Source organism: Marmota monax, unplaced genomic scaffold (assembly GCF_021218885.2).
Source record: "Marmota monax isolate L192 unplaced genomic scaffold, Marmota_monax_Labrador192_F-V1.1 WCK01_AAM20220418_F8-fsc00014, whole genome shotgun sequence".
Lineage (NCBI taxonomy): Eukaryota > Metazoa > Chordata > Mammalia > Rodentia > Sciuridae > Marmota > Marmota monax.
Window position 1 is genome coordinate 10489371 of NW_026695222.1, and position 16023 is coordinate 10505393.

A 16023-nucleotide genomic window follows, 5' to 3' on the forward strand; every position below is an offset into this window, starting at 1 on the left:
TATCTCTGACTTTTTACAAAACTAAATTTTACATAGATTAATGACCTAAACTACACAAAACCATAACAGTATTAGAAAAAATAATTGAGAACACATTTATCTTAAAGTCAAGGAGGCCTTCTGAAATAAAATTTATAATTTTGAGGGAAAAGATGGACACATTTCTGTATTATGTGAGATGCAGGTGTAAATAACATGTGCAAGCTTTAGGACGTATCATTAAGGGGCTGTAGGCCTCTTCTTCCCTGTCCTTATTCCTGCTGATTGGAATGCTGGAATTAGAATAACTATCTTGGATCTGGAATAACTTTGGGAATGAAGGTCATGCAAAGTGGGCCAGCAAGATAACAAGTCTGTGCCACTAGCATTGTAAAGGGTCATTTCTGCATTGGATCATCTATTGGTGAACTCCGTTGTGAGTGAAACTTAAACACCCCTCTTGTTTATGCTATGGGTATGTTGTATGTTATTATTTTTTGAGGTAGGGTATGCTAAGTTGCTTTGGGTCTCATGGAATTGCTGAGGCTGGCATCTAACTTGTAAGCCTTCTGCCTCAGTCTCCCCAGTTACTGGATCACAGGAATGTAGCACCATGCCCTGCTCATAACTTAAATATTTTAAAAATTTACCTAGTATCTAACTAACTAAAAACACTCTAGCAGGGCTGAGGTTGTGTCTCAGTAGTAGAATACTCACCTAGTACTCATGAAGCACTGGGTTCAATCCTCAGCACCACATAAAAAAATAAAATAAAGGTATGTGTCCACCTAAAACTAAAACATAAATATTAAGAAACAATCTATCAAATTTTTATATTAAAACTATTAGAAAATTGGGGGGTCTTCCCTGTCATTGATATCACCTCACTCATTCTTTGCCATCTCTGACCTCCTGGATTTTCCCACTTATCAAGATATGACACTTGGACTCCTTCCAGAAGGCCATCCCCTTGCCTTGGTGAAAGTCACTATGCTGGTTCACTCCCATGATGACAAGGCTAGGCCATCCAATATTATGGGTCTGAGTTCCATCTGCAGGGTCTCCTCAAGCTCTCCTTGACACCTATTTCCATTATCCCATCTGCTCCACCTACAAAGTATGGGTGGAATAGGCTCCTCTCTTATCTTGCTTGCTCAATGACTCCCACAAGTACTACTCTTTGAATACGTTGGGATCTTTAATTTTTTTTCTTATTTGCCTACTGATTAGATCTCTTTGGTCATCATTTACCTCCTGATTCCATTTTACCAGCAATTGTACAACTCAACTCCCTGTACCTTTCTCTGGCAGAATACCACTTTTGGATGAACCCAAGTGCTTGCTTTCTCCATGGAAACCACACACAATTGTACCACAATAAATTTTACAGTCTCCAACCTCAATAGGATCTCTCGTATTGCTCATAAATCTCCCTCCATTTCTTCTGGCCTTAGAATTTGCACCAATATTACTCTACTCCTCGTTATATACACTCCATCTTCTCACACATCTGCCCCTTTCCTTGTTCACCATGTTCATTCTCAACTCTACAACGTAACAGCTTCCTTCCAACCCCCTCAACTGCTTCATACATTAGTTATTAACTGCTTACAACCTCCTCCTTCTCTGGAGTATTTTCCCTGGTCTGTCCAGGCTGAAGCAGTTATTAAACCTTGTCTCAAATTGGGACAACTTTGAGATATTATTCATGCTTCAGAGCTTCCCAGGAGAGCAGACTGAGGTCAACTCCAGCTGAGGCCACATCTTGCTTGGCATTTTCCCCTTTACTCTGCATACTCACGTTTCTCCTGAGAACACTTATTCAAATAAGTCACTTGCATCACAAGCCTAGTCTTGGGCTCTGCTTAGATGAACCTAAAACATAGCTTTTGCTTACATACCCACTTTCCCCTGGAGTGTAGTTACTTCTCTTCTGTAATCCTGTTCGTCTTTCAATCATACATTAAATCATCCCTCTTCCAAAATTCGTTCTCAGATTGCAATCTTCAAGGAAGTGTCATTTATTATATAGTGCTTTTATGATTGCTCATGGTCGTAGAAAAAGACTCAGTAGATCTAACAGCACTGAAATTCTGAATGCTTTGTGTGTCACAGACCTCTTTGGAAGTCTGTTGAAGCCTGTGTATTTCTTCTTAGGGAAGGCCTTTTAATGGTTACAAAGAAAGCCTATTATGTTGGTCTATAGTAATAAAAAAGCTACCATGTAATATAGTAGTATGTGTGCTGTTTTATTAATACATTAAATAGCATGATCTACCATTGGGTCAAATACTGTCAAAGTAGGGATGAGAGTAAATTATATTTTAAGATATTGTCACAACTGAAATGGGTATGAAAATATAATTTCTATCAGTTATAAATTCAAGGGCATTACAGATAGCACTATGATCTGAGACCTACATTCAAAATGAGAGGAAATGCTAAATTTCACTTAAGAGGTTGCTGAAAATTAGGATATGATTTTTGGATTTTCACCATTTAGATTCACTCAAGGACAAAGGACAAATGGAGCTTTATGGACTCCAGGTCAGGACTCCTGTATTAGAGGACTTGTAGTTCTAGGAAACTGACACTTAATTTACTCAGTCTCACACTGAACTCATATATGGCCAGATTATTATGGCCTCTGGTGCTAAGTGGGGGACATTTCATAACAGAAAGGAAAAAGATGGTATCACCTCCCTTCCCTGACTCAAGAGATTGGTTAAGGAACTTTTTCAAAGGTCCTGACTGGATTTCCCCATTACTAGGCAGTACTGGTGAAAGATGCCTTTGTGGGGATTCAAGGCCTGAAGAACTTACTGCACTCACAATGGCCTTTTAGTCATCTCCTTGACCTAGGTCAATTGGTAATCTCCATCCATCCTCTTTACCCTGGTGACAGACAGTGTTATATCAGCAAATATTTTTTGAGTGTAAAGTTGGGTTCAGATCATGCAGAATTTAGAGATGGAAATGAGGTCACAGTTATCCTTAAGAAAATGAATTAGATTATTAGCAGAGATTGGATAAAAATGATATATTTTCTTTTCCACATTAAATGCTCTGAAGTAAATGAAAATGTAGTTTTATTTTCAAAAGAGTAAATCTTCCACTTTATATTCATCAGGGATTGGATAAAAATGGAACATCTCTCTTCTCTCCTACTCTTAATGTCCTGAAGTAAATAAAAATGTTTTATTTGTAAAAAGGTAAATTTTCCACTTTTTTTTTTTTTCATCACACATTGATTTGGAGAAGAGAAATGGTGGTAAACAGCAAGACCAATGTGAAAGTTGGGAATCTACAGAGACAATGTGGTGGTGTTCTCTTGCTTATTTTATGGGATATATGAGTGGAGGTAGAGGAGTATGTTATATTAATACATTATATTAACTCTAATAATAATCAACCTTATATTTACATAGTGCTTTTCATTGGACCCAAACTTTTACACATTACCTACTATCATCTTCTCATTTTACTACTACAGAGAATATCCCTCCTCATGGAATTCAGATAAGGTCAAATAAAACTTGTGCAAGGTTCCTTATTAGGACCACTGCATCCTCTCCCTTGCACTGGGGAACACCCCGCTATCTGCTTGGTTGGATGAGGTACTTATCACCCAGAGAACCTCTCTAGTGGTTCTTAAACTTCACTGTATATCATCTGGGTAAGCTGTTAAATATGGGGGTGTAGTTCCATAATAAGAGTATGTTCTTAGCCTATCTGAGGCCCTGGGGTTCCAACCCTGAGATTTGGATTCAGCAAGTCTGAGGTAGAACTCATAAGTCTTCATTTTAAATCAATACTCCTGGTCCACTTGGACAGGTGATTCAAATCCATGCTTCCAGGATACTGGGTTAGGCATATCTTCTGATGCACTTTGTTTTTAGGCATAGCCACTTGAAAATAACACATGACTGGTGTCTCAAAAATCATACTGAAATTCCCCTTTCGTCTCACATGTGTCAACTAATTTCTGGCACCAAATATGGGCCTGCTTTGGGGAGTGCAAGTACTAGAACACAGTATTAGGGAAACAACTGCCCAAGGCAAAAGAAAAAGACTCTATAGGGAAAAACAAAGAGGAAAACTAATAACAAGGCAACTGGTGATATGGCCCACACATGTTGAAGTATAACATTAGAGAAACACCCCGAAGCAAGCATATAAAGCAGGGACTACTTAAAAAGGGGTAACATAGACTTCTCCCCAGAGGGAGATGGGGGCCGTAGCTGGTATCCTGGTATCGCAAGAAGCCAGGGTTTTTTGCCTTTTTATATGTCCTAGTCTTCCTTTGTTCTCCTGCTCTTTTCCCTTATCTTTTTTCTTCCTGCATACTGACTAGGCCCAGGAGATGCTCAGAGTTGCTCAGTGGATGGCCAAAAGGTGAGAAGCAGATGAGAAACTGATGTGACTCCATTTTTGAGAAACCAGCCTCTACCTCGGAGCAAAGCCTGTCCAAGGAAGGGAGCGTGTCCTTGGAAAACCCCACAGAGCACTCCCAAGCCCATACCCACCCTGCTGAGTTGTTTATCTGCAAATAACAGGAGAGATCTGCTGCGCCAGGTGTCCCTGACTCAGTTAGGCTAGGTGAGGACCCATAGCAACCCCCTAGCAACCACCAATCAGCGTGAGACGGAAAATACCTGGATGCCAGATAACCTCCTAGTAGTTTATGGTGGTTGATATCATGTTGGGAAACCATGTAGTTTAGCACGTACACCCCTCATGGCTTAAACCAATCCATTCAAAGGAATCCCACTCTTGTACTAAACAATCACCCCTACCCAACTTGTTCCCGCCAGTGAATGTGCTAATCAATGTTAAAGAGTTGTTGTTTGATTTTCCCACAGTATGGAATGATTTGCTGTGTGTTGTTGTGACGCATAGAGTATCCCCCCCGAAACCCAAAATCTCACTGAACAAAGGATCAGGACTCACTCCCTGGGACCGCTGTGTCGGAATGGTTGTGAGTCCAGGCTCCAGCTTGTAATAAAGACTCTTGTGTGATTGCATCGGATTCGGCTCCTGGAGGTCTACTGGGGTCCCACGAATCTGGCATTACACCGATAAGACGGGGGAAGGCCTGGATGGAGCAGCCCAAGACACATTAATTAATAACTTTTACAACTCCCTGTAGGGAGGGGCAATTACTGAGACAGGTTACCTTAGCAACAGGTTGGAGCAGGGGCAGGTTCTTGATAAGGGTGGAGGAAGAGCTCTGAAGGAATTAACATTCCAATCCCTCCAGTCTCTGGATTTGACCCTTGCCTAATTCTGGCTTCCCTGGCAGGTTATGAGATTTAAGGAGATACACATCCTCTCCCACGTGCTGTGTGGCAGTCCCTTAGTGACGCTAGGGCCTGACATAAGTATTCAGTGAGTACTGGTTAAAAAAAATAATGAACATATATACACAAAAAAGATTATTTCCCAGCCTCATTAAACGCAGGTACTCATCCGACAAGCACGGAGTCGCACATTCTCCTTTAAGGTTATTTGGAAATTTTGACACAAATTAAATATGGCGACTGGAAATAAAGCAATTGGCAAAATGCTTGGGTGTCCCGTGACCCTCCTCACGAAAGGGAAGGTGGGCAGGTGGCGCAGGTTCCCGGGAGACCGAGAACCACCAAGCTCGCCTGAGCACGCCGGAAGTCAGGGCCAGGGCCGCGCCGGCTTCCTGCGTCACGTCCTGCGCGCCTTCCGGCAGCCAACATGGCGGCGCTGAGCTGTGTCCGCTGGCTGACCCGAGTGAGCCCGAGGGCAGGGCGGGCCGGCTTGGGTGGGGGGTCGGGGGGGGGTTCGCCCCAGGGTTTTCTGGAGAAGGCAAGGTCGTCGCAGTGTTTGGGGTCTGGGGGTCCCAGATCTGCCCTCTTAGGCTTGTATGTCTGTTGTAGGCAGTGGTTTCCGCCCGAAACCCTGGGACATGGCGAGGTCTGAGTACCTCCTCTACTGCTCATGCCGCTTCGCCCAGCCAGGTATGCGCGAGTTCCGCTCCGGTCTCGCCCACACCTCTCTCTATCCCCTGCTTGCAGCTCCCCAGGCTTTTCCCCCCACCCGCGTCCTCCCTTGCCCCCCGCGTTCTCCCCTTCTCTCCCCACCTCAGCTCTGACTCTGCTGGCTGCATTGACAGGCCGAAGATGTGAGGGTGGAGGGAGCTTTTCCAGTGACCATGCTGCCAGGAGACGGCGTGGGACCTGAGCTCATGCACGCTGTCAAGGAGGTGTTCAAGGTGAGTGTCCTTGAACATGACTGACTGCAACATGAGGTTGCAGAGAAGATGCGGGGTGTTAAAAAGAACTTGATCGACTTTCACCTTGCACTTTTTTGGGGACCTGTCCCTGAAGGCTGCCGCTGTTCCCGTGGAGTTCCAGGAGCATCACCTGAGTGAGGTGCAGAATATGGCCTCTGAGGAGAAGCTGGATCAGGTGCTGAGTTCCATGAAGGAGAACAAGGTGGCTATCATTGGTACGTGTGCCCCCTTTCCAGCCTGCCCATGTGTCATTTAAAGTCAAAAGAGCAGTGTTCATTAAGTCCCTGACCCCATTCCCAGAGCTCCCACCACTGATACTTCGATTTTGTTCCTTCCCATTGGGAACCCAGGAGCCATGTAAATTGTCTCTGTAGGAAGTCATCAAGGGTTTGGTGTCCATCCTGAGACTACATCATCTATCAAGTCTTATTTGTTGTGGTTCTAGAATGCCACTTCTAATGGCTCTTTTTCTTCTGTCTAACCTTCCTCTGCTCTATTTTATTCTCTTCATTAGATTTTTCGGCCCTCAGTTCTTCCCCTTTCTTTTGTAACAGGTGTAACAGGTTTAGAAACAATGCTATGGTATTTCCTTCTTTCTTTTTAACATCATTTTCCTTGGAAAGACCAGCCTGACTTTTTCAAGCCCAACCTCTTAGCATAGGAAAGTAAGTTCTTTATATTGCTGGTCCTCAGCTTTTATACCTTGGTTTCCACACTGCTTGTTTTGTGCCTTTTGACTGCCCTAAACTCTGTTAGTTTCTGAATATATGTGTTGCCCTGATGAATTTCGTTCCCTGTGCCCAGAATGTTCTTCCTTTGATTCCACTTGTCATAATCCTCGCTTACTCATGGCTTTAGTTTCCTAAAATTACCATAAAAAACTACCACAAACTTGGTAACGAAAAATAACAGAAATTTACTCTCCATTCTACAAAGACTGAAATTAAGGTGATGGCACTCTGTTTGAAGGCTTAGGGGAGAATCCTTTATTGCTGCTTGTTGTTCCTTAGCTTAGGATGCAATTCTCCTGTCTCTATCTCTGGTTTCATAAGGCTTTCTTCCCTCTGTATCTCTGTGTCTTTATTCTTTCTTTGCTCTGTAAAGATTTATCTTTGGGTTTAGGGCTTACCTGAATCTAGAACAGTTTCATCTCAAGATTTTTATTACGTTTGCCAAGATCCTTTTCCCAAATCAGTTCACATTCACAGATTCTGGGAAATAGGGCATGGACATAGCATAGGGTATGGACAGTCTTCTTTAATGCATTGTGTGATCCTTGAAGGCAGGGGTCGTGTGGTTGTTTTTGTTTTTTTTTTAAATCGATACCTTTATTGCCTGACATATAGTTGATTTGCAGTAAATGATGACTGAGAAAATGTCAAATAAGTTGACATAGAATCATAAAGGAAGAATACCATAGCATTGTTTCTAAACCTGTTACACCCAGGCTCGTTGAGGAAAAAAAAAATCTGTTCTCCTTTTAAGTCATTTTGTGGTTTCAACATAAGTATGGTGACTAAAAATAAAGTACTGGACTAAATTTTTCTTATTTTAACTGTATTATTATTTGCTTCTTGCCTCCACAGGCAATTAAGGTCATGGATTTGGGAGTAGGAGTGGAAGTTGAGGGTCTGGGTTGCATTATGTCCCTAGGGGGATTGGACACTGGTCTCTGCTCGCTTGGACTTACCCTTTGACTAACATTCTTCCTCCACTTTGTTTGTACAGGAAAGATCCATACCCCAATGGAGTATAAGGGGGAACTAGCTTCCTATGATATGAGACTGAGGTAGGTGGGTGGAAGGTCATGGGTCGGAGGGGTACTAGGTACCAAGCACAGGGCTGATGGCTATGTCTGCCCTTAGGCGTAAGTTGGACTTGTTTGCCAATGTAGTCCATGTGAAGTCACTTCCTGGGTACAAGACCCGGCACAACAATCTAGACCTGGTGATCATTCGTGAGCAGACAGAAGGAGAGTATAGCTCTCTGGAACATGAGGTGAGGCCCCAGGAACTGGGGAGGGCCAGAATGGATGTAGGAGAGAGGTAGATCTCCTCTTCATCCTTTTTTCCCATGTTACCCAGCTGCTTCTCTCTTCTCATTCAGAGTGCGAGAGGTGTGATTGAATGCTTGAAGATTGTCACTCGAACCAAGTCTCAGCGGATTGCAAAGTTTGCCTTTGACTATGCCACCAAGAAGGGGCGGGGCAAGGTCACAGCTGTCCACAAGGCTAACATCATGTGAGGGGCATATCTTTTCATGGGATAAGTTCCTGGGAGGTAGTATGATTCTTGGCTGATTCTGTTCACTTTGACCCATGAGCAGGAAACTTGGGGATGGATTGTTCCTGCAGTGCTGTGAAGAAGTCGCTGAATTGTACCCCAAAATCAAGTTTGAGACAATGATCATAGACAATTGCTGCATGCAGGTAAGTCCTTCTCCCCATGTCTCTACTCTCATGATGCTGAGAAAGGGCAGGGAGTAGAATTCACTTCTCTTCTTCATGCCCACATCTCCCTTCGTAGCTGGTGCAGAATCCCTACCAGTTTGATGTGCTTGTGATGCCCAATCTCTATGGCAACATTATTGACAATCTGGCTGCTGGCCTGGTTGGGGGAGCTGGTGTGGTCCCTGGTGAGAGCTACAGTGCAGAGTATGCAGTTTTTGAGACGGTGAGTGAGGTCACTTTCTCCTTCCGTCATTTATACCTGTCCTTTCTCCTACTTCAGGTCTCTTCTCATTTCTACCCATGCAATGATTCCCACTTCTCAGTGACTGTGGCCTGCCTTCCCTCTTTCCCATCATACTCTTTCTCAGCCTCGGCATATGCCTGCTTCCTCCCAGTAACTCTAGCCTGCCCCTCTCTCCATAGGGTGCCCGGCACCCATTTGCTCAGGCAGTGGGCAGGAATATAGCCAACCCCACAGCCATGCTGCTGTCAGCTTCCAACATGTTACGGCATCTCAAGTAGGTCACGGAGGCAGCGGGTGGAGGCTGGTTGTTGTAAGGGGAGCATAGGTGGGAAAACAGGTGACAGTGTTGTGGGCAATCTTAAGTTTCTTCTTGTCTACATTGACAGCCTTGAGTATCACTCCAGCATGATTGCAGATGCAGTGAAGAAGGTGATCAAAGTTGGCAAGGTGAGTTTAGAAAGGTGCTGGTTCAAAGTTTTGTTACTGCTCTCTGGGGAACCTGCAAGGAGTCTCCTTTCTCTCCAGGTCCCCAGAACATCTTTTGCTCTGTGACCTCTTCAGGGCTGTTCTTACCCTCATTCTCTTGGCTGTTTCATCCTTTTGGTCTTTTCTGCCTCTTTTAGTTCCCATCTGCTGTTCCCTCTTTGCTGCTCCATCCATTGCCCTTTTCATGGTCATCTGAATGCAGAACTTGCAGTTCTCTCTCTGGGGGTGGAGCAATGGAGGGAGAGGCAGTCAGGATGAGGCACCAGCTTCATCTTGTCCATGCCTGGGAGCCCAATCTTATTTCTTCCAAGGTAACCTCATCCTGATATGCACTTCCCCATCTCACTTCCTGCTCAGCCTTCCATCCTACCTTGCAGCAGTTTTCCTAGTGGCTCAGAAGAGTGGGCAATTTGCTCCTCACCTGGCTACCTCCTTTCATCCCTGCTGCATTGCATCTTCTTTTTGGCCATCTGTTTTCTTGGGTTCCATCTCCTTGACTATGCTGCCCTTATCCCCCTTCATGGGCTCTCTTCTCTTCTTCCCCACGGCTATTGCTGATGGTGGCTGTAGGTGCGGACTCGAGACATGGGCGGCTACAGCACCACAACCGACTTCATCAAGTCTGTCATCGGCCACCTGCATCCCCATGGGGGCTAGAGCTCTTTATTCCCTCCAACCTCACAAGGACCATACTACCTACACATCCCTTCAGTACAGTGGACCAGGGAAGAGACCTTGAACCTCTAGACAGTGGACCATAATTGATTTCTGGGCAGAGCCTAGGTTGTCCTGGGGCTGGCTTCTTTAGGGAACTTATACTGGGCGGTGGGGGTTTTAAGGGGTGGGACCTAGGTCACAGGATGATGACACTTCTCCCCCACAGGTTCGAACCTCTGACATGGGTGGCTATGCCACTTGCCACGACTTCACTGAGGCTGTCATTGCTGCCCTGCCCCACCCATAGGTCCTGCCCATATTCATGTAAGGTGTTTACCAATAAAACATGCATATCAGCTTTTGTGAATTTGTTTTTATTGGGGTTTGGGACATGGGGTGGGAAGTCACCTTGGGGTATGCCCCTGCCCGCCAAGGAATGTCCGTTTTAATCTTGTGATGCTTTGTGTAATTTTTTCTTTTTCTTGGTGCTGGTTTTGCTGCTAGCAGCCTCTTCAGGGCCACTGCTGACTGGCTCCTCCTTGGAAAAGAATCTCCTCTTTTTCTTGGAGACACTCCTGCTCACCTCCTCAGGCTCGCTAGCTGTTTCTTCCTTGGGTGAAGACTTCTTCCTCTTTGGAAGACTTGTGCTGCCACCAGCTGTCTCTTCAAGATCACTACTAACCAATTCCTCCTTGGAAAAAGATCTCTTTTTCTTGGGTTTGGTGTAAGAGACAGATGGCTCCTCCATTCCATTCTCCTGAGGAACCTCCTGGGGCTTTTGTTTTTTCTTCTTTTTGGGTTTTTCATTCATCTCCTAAAGGGGAAAACGGGCAAACAGGCATAAGGACAGTGTTATCTATGGTATGTGCACTCCCCCCCCCAAATTAAGATGCAGCAGAAAACCAACTGCCCAGTGCTTTTGGGATGGTTGTTTAATGGTGTGGGTCTAACTTTGGACATCTACTCTCAGAAGTCAGAACTGGAAGGCTCATAAAAAATTTTCTAAATAAATTTGTATAAGTAACCTACAGGAAACCATGCTGGTTACACTAGAGTGATCATGTAAGTTCCAGAGAAGAGACTGAAATGGTCACAAAAGGCACTAAAACGAAAACAGGAAATGATTCTAACCTGGTGCATTGAAGAGCTAGCTCCTTTGTCCCCACCCCCACTGTGAACACAAACTTCTGGACACACATCTGAGAACAAGAGCAGGCATTGATACTACCCCCGGTTGAGGACTCCTGGGAGGCTGCGGAGGACAGAGCACACTTGCCCAGGAAACAGGTGTGTGCTACAGCCAGCTCTGGGCTCTTGAGCAAGTTCTCTCAGCACCTATCTCCTTCCTACAGAATCAAGAGGTAGTTAAGAATTTTGATAGTTAAAGAGATTTGGTCCAAAAGCCTGGACACCAGACCATGGCTTGACATGGCACATCCTTTGTTCTGCTGGGAGAATCCAACCTAAAAACTTCTCTGAGAGTGGATCTGGTGACTGACCTCACACTCCTCTGGAGTGCTACTGCTATTTCCTGAAGATGCCAGGGCAAGTGCAGCCAATCGCTTTTTTTCCTTCTTCAAGCGCTTCTTCTCCTGTTTCTCCAGTTTCCTGGCAATCTCAGCAGCCGCTTCCTCTGCCTGGCAAAAAAGAAGTTCTGAGAAGGCCTGAAGATCTTGGTTTACCATAGTCACCTCTGTCCTTATTGGATCAGGCTCATTAAATCAGTTTTTGTTTTTGCCTCCACTTCACAAGGTCAGGCTAAGCAAGATGGTTCATCATCTCCAACAGCTACTTAAGAGTTCTCTACCACCCTACAAAACCCAAACTGACCTGAACCATTGCTTCCTTCATGACATCCAGATTCTTCCGTGGAATCTCTCCAGTCTCATAGAAGGACAGGCGCTCCTCAACTTGTTCTCGAAGCTTCTCCCCAAATACACTTGTAGGAACCTCTGGATGTGTGTGTGTAAGTAAACAAAGCCTGTCAGCCCTCAAAGGGACAAACTACCCCCCACCCCCCGCGTTCCCAGTATTCCCTCTACCCTCAGCTTTACTCAGACCCAGAGTTATCAACACTCACTAGGTGAACTGCTGTTGACGAAAAATATTAACCATCATTGTAGAAGCTGCTAGGGTAGTTTGCCTCCCTGGCTCCCAGCCCCTCACCCATAAGTGCCAACCTCCTCACCCATACCAGAGAAGCAATCGATTCGTGAGGCAATACTGCATTTGTTTGCCAGGTATCGGGAGATGCGGCCTTTGTTCTTGGCAGCTGCTCGGCCAATGAAGGTAGAATGGAAAATGAGTCCATATTTTGGTGTGTTACCCCTTGTCTTCAGGGCTCTGAGAATATTCAGCGGAGAGTTTAAGATCAGAAATTTCAACCCCATTAGCAGCTCCTCCCATCCCCTCCCCTCCAAGTCTCCAGAGTGTGCTTCAGGCTGGGCTAGACCCCAACACAAGCTAACCCATAGCTCCCAGAGGCAGAGGTAAGGCAAACAATGTCGCTGACCTGGAAACTTGGTCCCTTTGCTGGGCCCTAGGAATCACTCAGACACCAGGACTGGCCATCACCCCCATAGCAGAGGCCTGTATAGGTCAGGGAGCCCCGGTCAGCCATCACTGTGATCCCCAAACAAGTAGAGGGTACCAGAAGTGGCACCTGATATGGGCAGGTGCCCTCACTGGTACCTGAATAGGGCCTTTTCAGCCCCAAGGATCTGCACTGTGGATGCTGGATACTTGGCCAGGTTGGTGAGGCTGCCAGCATGAGCAATGAGACGTGCACCTACCTAGAAAAAGATTCAAGGAAGAATTCAGAAGTGGGGATTGCTGACTTGTCATTCAAATAACCCCTGCTTTCTACCCCCCATCAGGCACAACTGGGGAATATATATGGTGGGTCAGTCAAGAAGTATAGCAGTGCAGAATGGTAACAACCCTAATCCCCCACTTTTGTATTCCCCATGACGCACCGCTTCCCCAATTAGGGCTGACAGGCTGGGGGCTACTTGGCTCATCTTGGAGCGCAGGTAAGTGTGTAGGCTCTGGCGGTACTCTGACAAAGACACCACACGACTGGAGAAGCTCTCGATGTTTATCAAGTCGATGGCAGATATGTCCATGCCTAGGAAACACCTAGTGTGAACAGAGGGGTCAGACATTCAGTCCCATACCTTATGCTAGCTGCCGGGCTCTGCACTGACCCATGGAGGACCGTGAGGCATCCAGAATAGCTTTAGCTTTGGCCCCATCCATTGTCAGCTCCTCCAGCTTCTCTAACTTTTCCTCACTCAGTTCTTTTCGGTTTCCAATGAATTGGGCAAGGCGGCAGTATGTGGCATTGTCATTGATGATCTTCACCAGTTCTGGAAAGTGATACCCGTACCATTCCCTGCAAAAAGGTATAATCACTTCCTGACCTAGCTGCCATGTCTATATAAAGCTGTGGCTTTAGCCCTCTGCCTGGAAGAAATGGAACAAGTCAGACTCAAATCCCTCCAGCAATTCCATGTTTCCCCATTCACAATGCAGACCAGGCACAGGGCTTGGGCTGAGGTGTACATGGGGTATGCTTACTCTGCCTCCCCTTTCTATACAGTCAGTGTAAGAACACAGCCTGTGGTAAGCATCAGGAGGCCCAGCTCCAGCCTACTCAGTTCTTCTATCCACAAGATTGTCAGCCCCAATTTGAGGGCTGATAGTTGCCTAAACTATAGGGCAAAGACTCCACTATCAAGGGTGGCCCCTTACCTGACACGCATAGAGAAAGTATTGATGTCTTTATCCAGTTGGTCCAAGAGGCTAATGGACTGGATGATCATGTTGTCCACCCGGTTCACATTAAACTTAACTTTGGCACGAGAATAGCTATGTCCCAGCCCTAATTGGGCTTTACAAGCTGACAGGTCAGTCAGACCCTTCACCAGATTATGGAAGTGCAGACGAACTCCTAAGAGGGGAGCAAGACTGTGAGCAAGCAGGAAGCTGCAACCTCAAGCAAGTTTTTAGACCCCTCTTAAAAATGTCAAAAAATGGCAGGAGAGCCTCACCTCGCAGGATCTCGGCTACCACACCTCCAGTCTGGCAGTTGTACCCTAACTCCTCCTGTATAGCAGCACCAATCTTGGGATCCCCAACCCCCAAAAGCACTTTCTTCTTTTTGGATGGCAGGTGGGTCTCCAGGAGCAGGCGGAGGTCCTCATGAACAATGCCTCAAGGCAAAAAAAAAATAGTTCCCACTAAGATGGTGAAGGATGTTTGAATTGTAAAAGCTCAGCTGATCATGCTGGTCCCCTGGAAGCATGCTGGGATGACATGCCTAGACCCCTCCCACTCAGGCATTGCTCAGAGACATTGAGACATCAATGATCACACTCAGGGGATTGACAGATTTACAAGTCATCACTGCAAAGCCTGGATCAACCATGGGAGGAACTGGACTCAGGTCCAAAAGCATATGTGTAAAATCATAACTGAAAAATACATATTACTACCTTATTAGCCTTCAGGGACCAAATCCCGTTTGCTTACCTACATTTACCAAAATTTCCCTTTCTAGTCAATTGAAAGTTAGAGACCCAGACTAGTGTTTAAACTTAAGCATAGCCCTCCCACCCCCAATTTTTAGGAATCATTTTTCTCTACAGTGCCCACAAGTTCATAAAACCTACATCCTGGATTATGTGCTTTAAATTACATCCTTCAGGTCACAAATACTGTCTAGCACAAACAAACCAAATGTAGAAAAGCAAATACTATAAACCCTCCAATAGAGTATCAGCAGGAACCACATCTCACTATCTCCTTGAAAGATTTGGCTGCGGCCAACTCACCTTCAGACACCGCATTGGCATTTTCCAAGGCAACCTGGGATGAGGAAAAGGGATTGAAGGCCACAAGACGGACAATGTTGTGGAACTTGCCCAGGCTGAGCACACATTCCTCCACCTGTGGGGACAAAAGAGGATGTATGGTTTCCTTCCTTCATTCTAGCCTCTGCGGTGTAGCAGAATAGCAATTATCAGCCCTAGACATTATTAAAATATGCCAAAGCCTCACCCCCACATCTCGGGTTCAGCTTTAATCCATTCGAGGCGGAATCTGGGGGCTTATTTCTAAGCGCTTCTTACGCGATTCTAACCGTGAGTCAGGGTAAAGACCCCCTGCTCCAGAGCTTGCTTTCCCTGTCTAGCCCTCCCTAACCCGCGCGGCCGGCCACGTGGGAGCGCGCGGTGCATGCTGGGGTTCCAAGGCCCCAGGGGCTGCAGTGCAGCCGGGCTAGCCCACCCATCTCACCCACCTGCGGCAGTAACAGGCTGATCTCCTCCACTTCCTTCAGCGCCAGCAGCGCGTAGCCTACCGCGTGCTCGAACAGCACGTGTAGCAAAACCTGGAACGAGAGTCGGGGCGCAAAAGTCAGCCAGGCCCACGAGTCCCGACCCCGCTCCCAGAGCAGGCCCTGGCTTAGGCCCTGGCTCAAACTCTAATCCAGACCTAAACCACGGCCTTCACATCACCCACAACCCACAACCACTCCTCACCATGGCGCTTGCTCCCTGCCCGGCTCGCAATGCGGCTAGCAGGCTCTAGCGCGCGGAACCAGGATCCAGAGGCCACGCCCTCTACTGATTAGCCAATCAAAGGCTAGGGAAGGCACCATTCTCGGACTTCAGAGGGGTCCGCTGGAGTGGTATGGCCGTGAGGGCGGGCGGAGGTGGTGCCGAACGCGAGCCAGCGGGACTTTTCTGGCCTCTGCGGCTGCGCGGGCGGGTGCGGTTGCCGGGGACGCGCGGAAGCCGTCTTGGCCTGCAGGCCCAAAACGGTTTGAAAAGGCGCTTTTCCTAGTAGTCGGATCCCTCCTGTTTTATTGTATAAGTGGAGGGCGAGAGAACTCTTTGAAGTCGGGGGGCGGGAGGCACCATCTGGGCCAAGGTGACCATT

The 16023-nt window shown here is 46.4% G+C and overlaps 2 protein-coding genes and 5 non-coding genes across 9 annotated transcripts; 1 reads left to right on the forward strand and 6 right to left on the reverse strand.

The window, feature by feature from the left end:
* The first annotated feature begins 5642 nt into the window (after positions 1-5642).
* Idh3b (isocitrate dehydrogenase (NAD(+)) 3 non-catalytic subunit beta) lies at positions 5643-10436 on the forward strand. 2 transcript variants are annotated; one of them, XM_046433562.2, is made up of 12 exons: positions 5643-5742; positions 5889-5969; positions 6125-6223; positions 6339-6459; positions 7973-8033; positions 8110-8242; positions 8351-8484; positions 8570-8672; positions 8770-8916; positions 9117-9211; positions 9324-9384; positions 10307-10436. In XM_046433562.2, the coding sequence occupies exons 1-12, from the start codon at positions 5707-5709 to the stop codon at positions 10385-10387; spliced, it is 1152 nt and encodes a 383-aa protein (XP_046289518.1). In that variant the 5' UTR covers positions 5643-5706; the 3' UTR covers positions 10388-10436. The 2 variants fall into 2 exon arrangements, with proteins under 2 accessions (XP_046289518.1, XP_046289517.1); XM_046433561.2 differs by lacking the exon at positions 10307-10436 and adding an exon at positions 9994-10300 and having other exon boundaries at positions 5648-5742.
* Positions 10437-10438: 2 nt separating this feature from the next.
* On the reverse strand, positions 10439-15685 carry Nop56 (NOP56 ribonucleoprotein). Of its 2 annotated transcripts, none has more exons than XM_046433560.2 (12): positions 15624-15685; positions 15383-15472; positions 14916-15030; positions 14133-14294; positions 13834-14032; positions 13287-13474; positions 13056-13207; positions 12772-12872; positions 12275-12423; positions 11911-12032; positions 11580-11717; positions 10439-10894 (listed from the first exon to the last, which is right to left on the reverse strand). In XM_046433560.2, exons 1-12 carry the CDS (start codon positions 15624-15626, stop codon positions 10526-10528), a joined length of 1788 nt encoding a protein of 595 aa, XP_046289516.1. In that variant the 5' UTR covers positions 15627-15685; the 3' UTR covers positions 10439-10525. The 2 variants fall into 2 exon arrangements, with proteins under 2 accessions (XP_046289516.1, XP_058431461.1); XM_058575478.1 differs by having other exon boundaries at positions 12269-12423.
* Positions 11785-11864, reverse strand: LOC124086006 (small nucleolar RNA SNORD57). Its single transcript, XR_006849680.1, has one exon. It is a non-coding gene; the product is annotated as a small nucleolar RNA SNORD57 (small nucleolar RNA).
* LOC124086007 (small nucleolar RNA SNORD56) lies at positions 12131-12203 on the reverse strand. Its single transcript, XR_006849681.1, has one exon. It is a non-coding gene; the product is annotated as a small nucleolar RNA SNORD56 (small nucleolar RNA).
* LOC124086014 (small nucleolar RNA SNORD86) lies at positions 12625-12710 on the reverse strand. The gene has a single exon (XR_006849687.1). It is a non-coding gene; the product is annotated as a small nucleolar RNA SNORD86 (small nucleolar RNA).
* On the reverse strand, positions 13590-13721 carry LOC124086010 (small nucleolar RNA SNORA51). Its single transcript, XR_006849683.1, has one exon. It is a non-coding gene; the product is annotated as a small nucleolar RNA SNORA51 (small nucleolar RNA).
* LOC124086017 (small nucleolar RNA SNORD110) lies at positions 14424-14493 on the reverse strand. The gene has a single exon (XR_006849689.1). It is a non-coding gene; the product is annotated as a small nucleolar RNA SNORD110 (small nucleolar RNA).
* Positions 15686-16023: the final 338 nt, after the last annotated feature.

What these genes read in the sequence shown, in the direction of transcription:
- Idh3b (XM_046433561.2), top strand. Translation starts at nt 5,707, where the DNA reads ATGGCGGCGCTGAGCTGTGTCCGCTGGCTGACCCGA. An exon ending in CTGTCAAGGAGGTGTTCAAG is followed by an intron (nt 6,224 to 6,338) that starts GTGAGTGTCCTT and finishes CTGTCCCTGAAG; the next exon opens with GCTGCCGCTGTTCCCGTGGA. An exon ending in AACATGTTACGGCATCTCAA is followed by an intron (nt 9,212 to 9,323) that starts GTAGGTCACGGA and finishes CTACATTGACAG; the next exon opens with CCTTGAGTATCACTCCAGCA.
- Nop56 (XM_058575478.1), bottom strand. An exon ending in TCAGCCTGTTACTGCCGCAG is followed by an intron (nt 15,031 to 15,382) that starts GTGGGTGAGATG and finishes TTGTCCCCACAG; the next exon opens with GTGGAGGAATGTGTGCTCAG. An exon ending in GCACTCCAGAGGAGTGTGAG is followed by an intron (nt 10,895 to 11,579) that starts GTCAGTCACCAG and finishes TTTCCCCTTTAG; the next exon opens with GAGATGAATGAAAAACCCAA.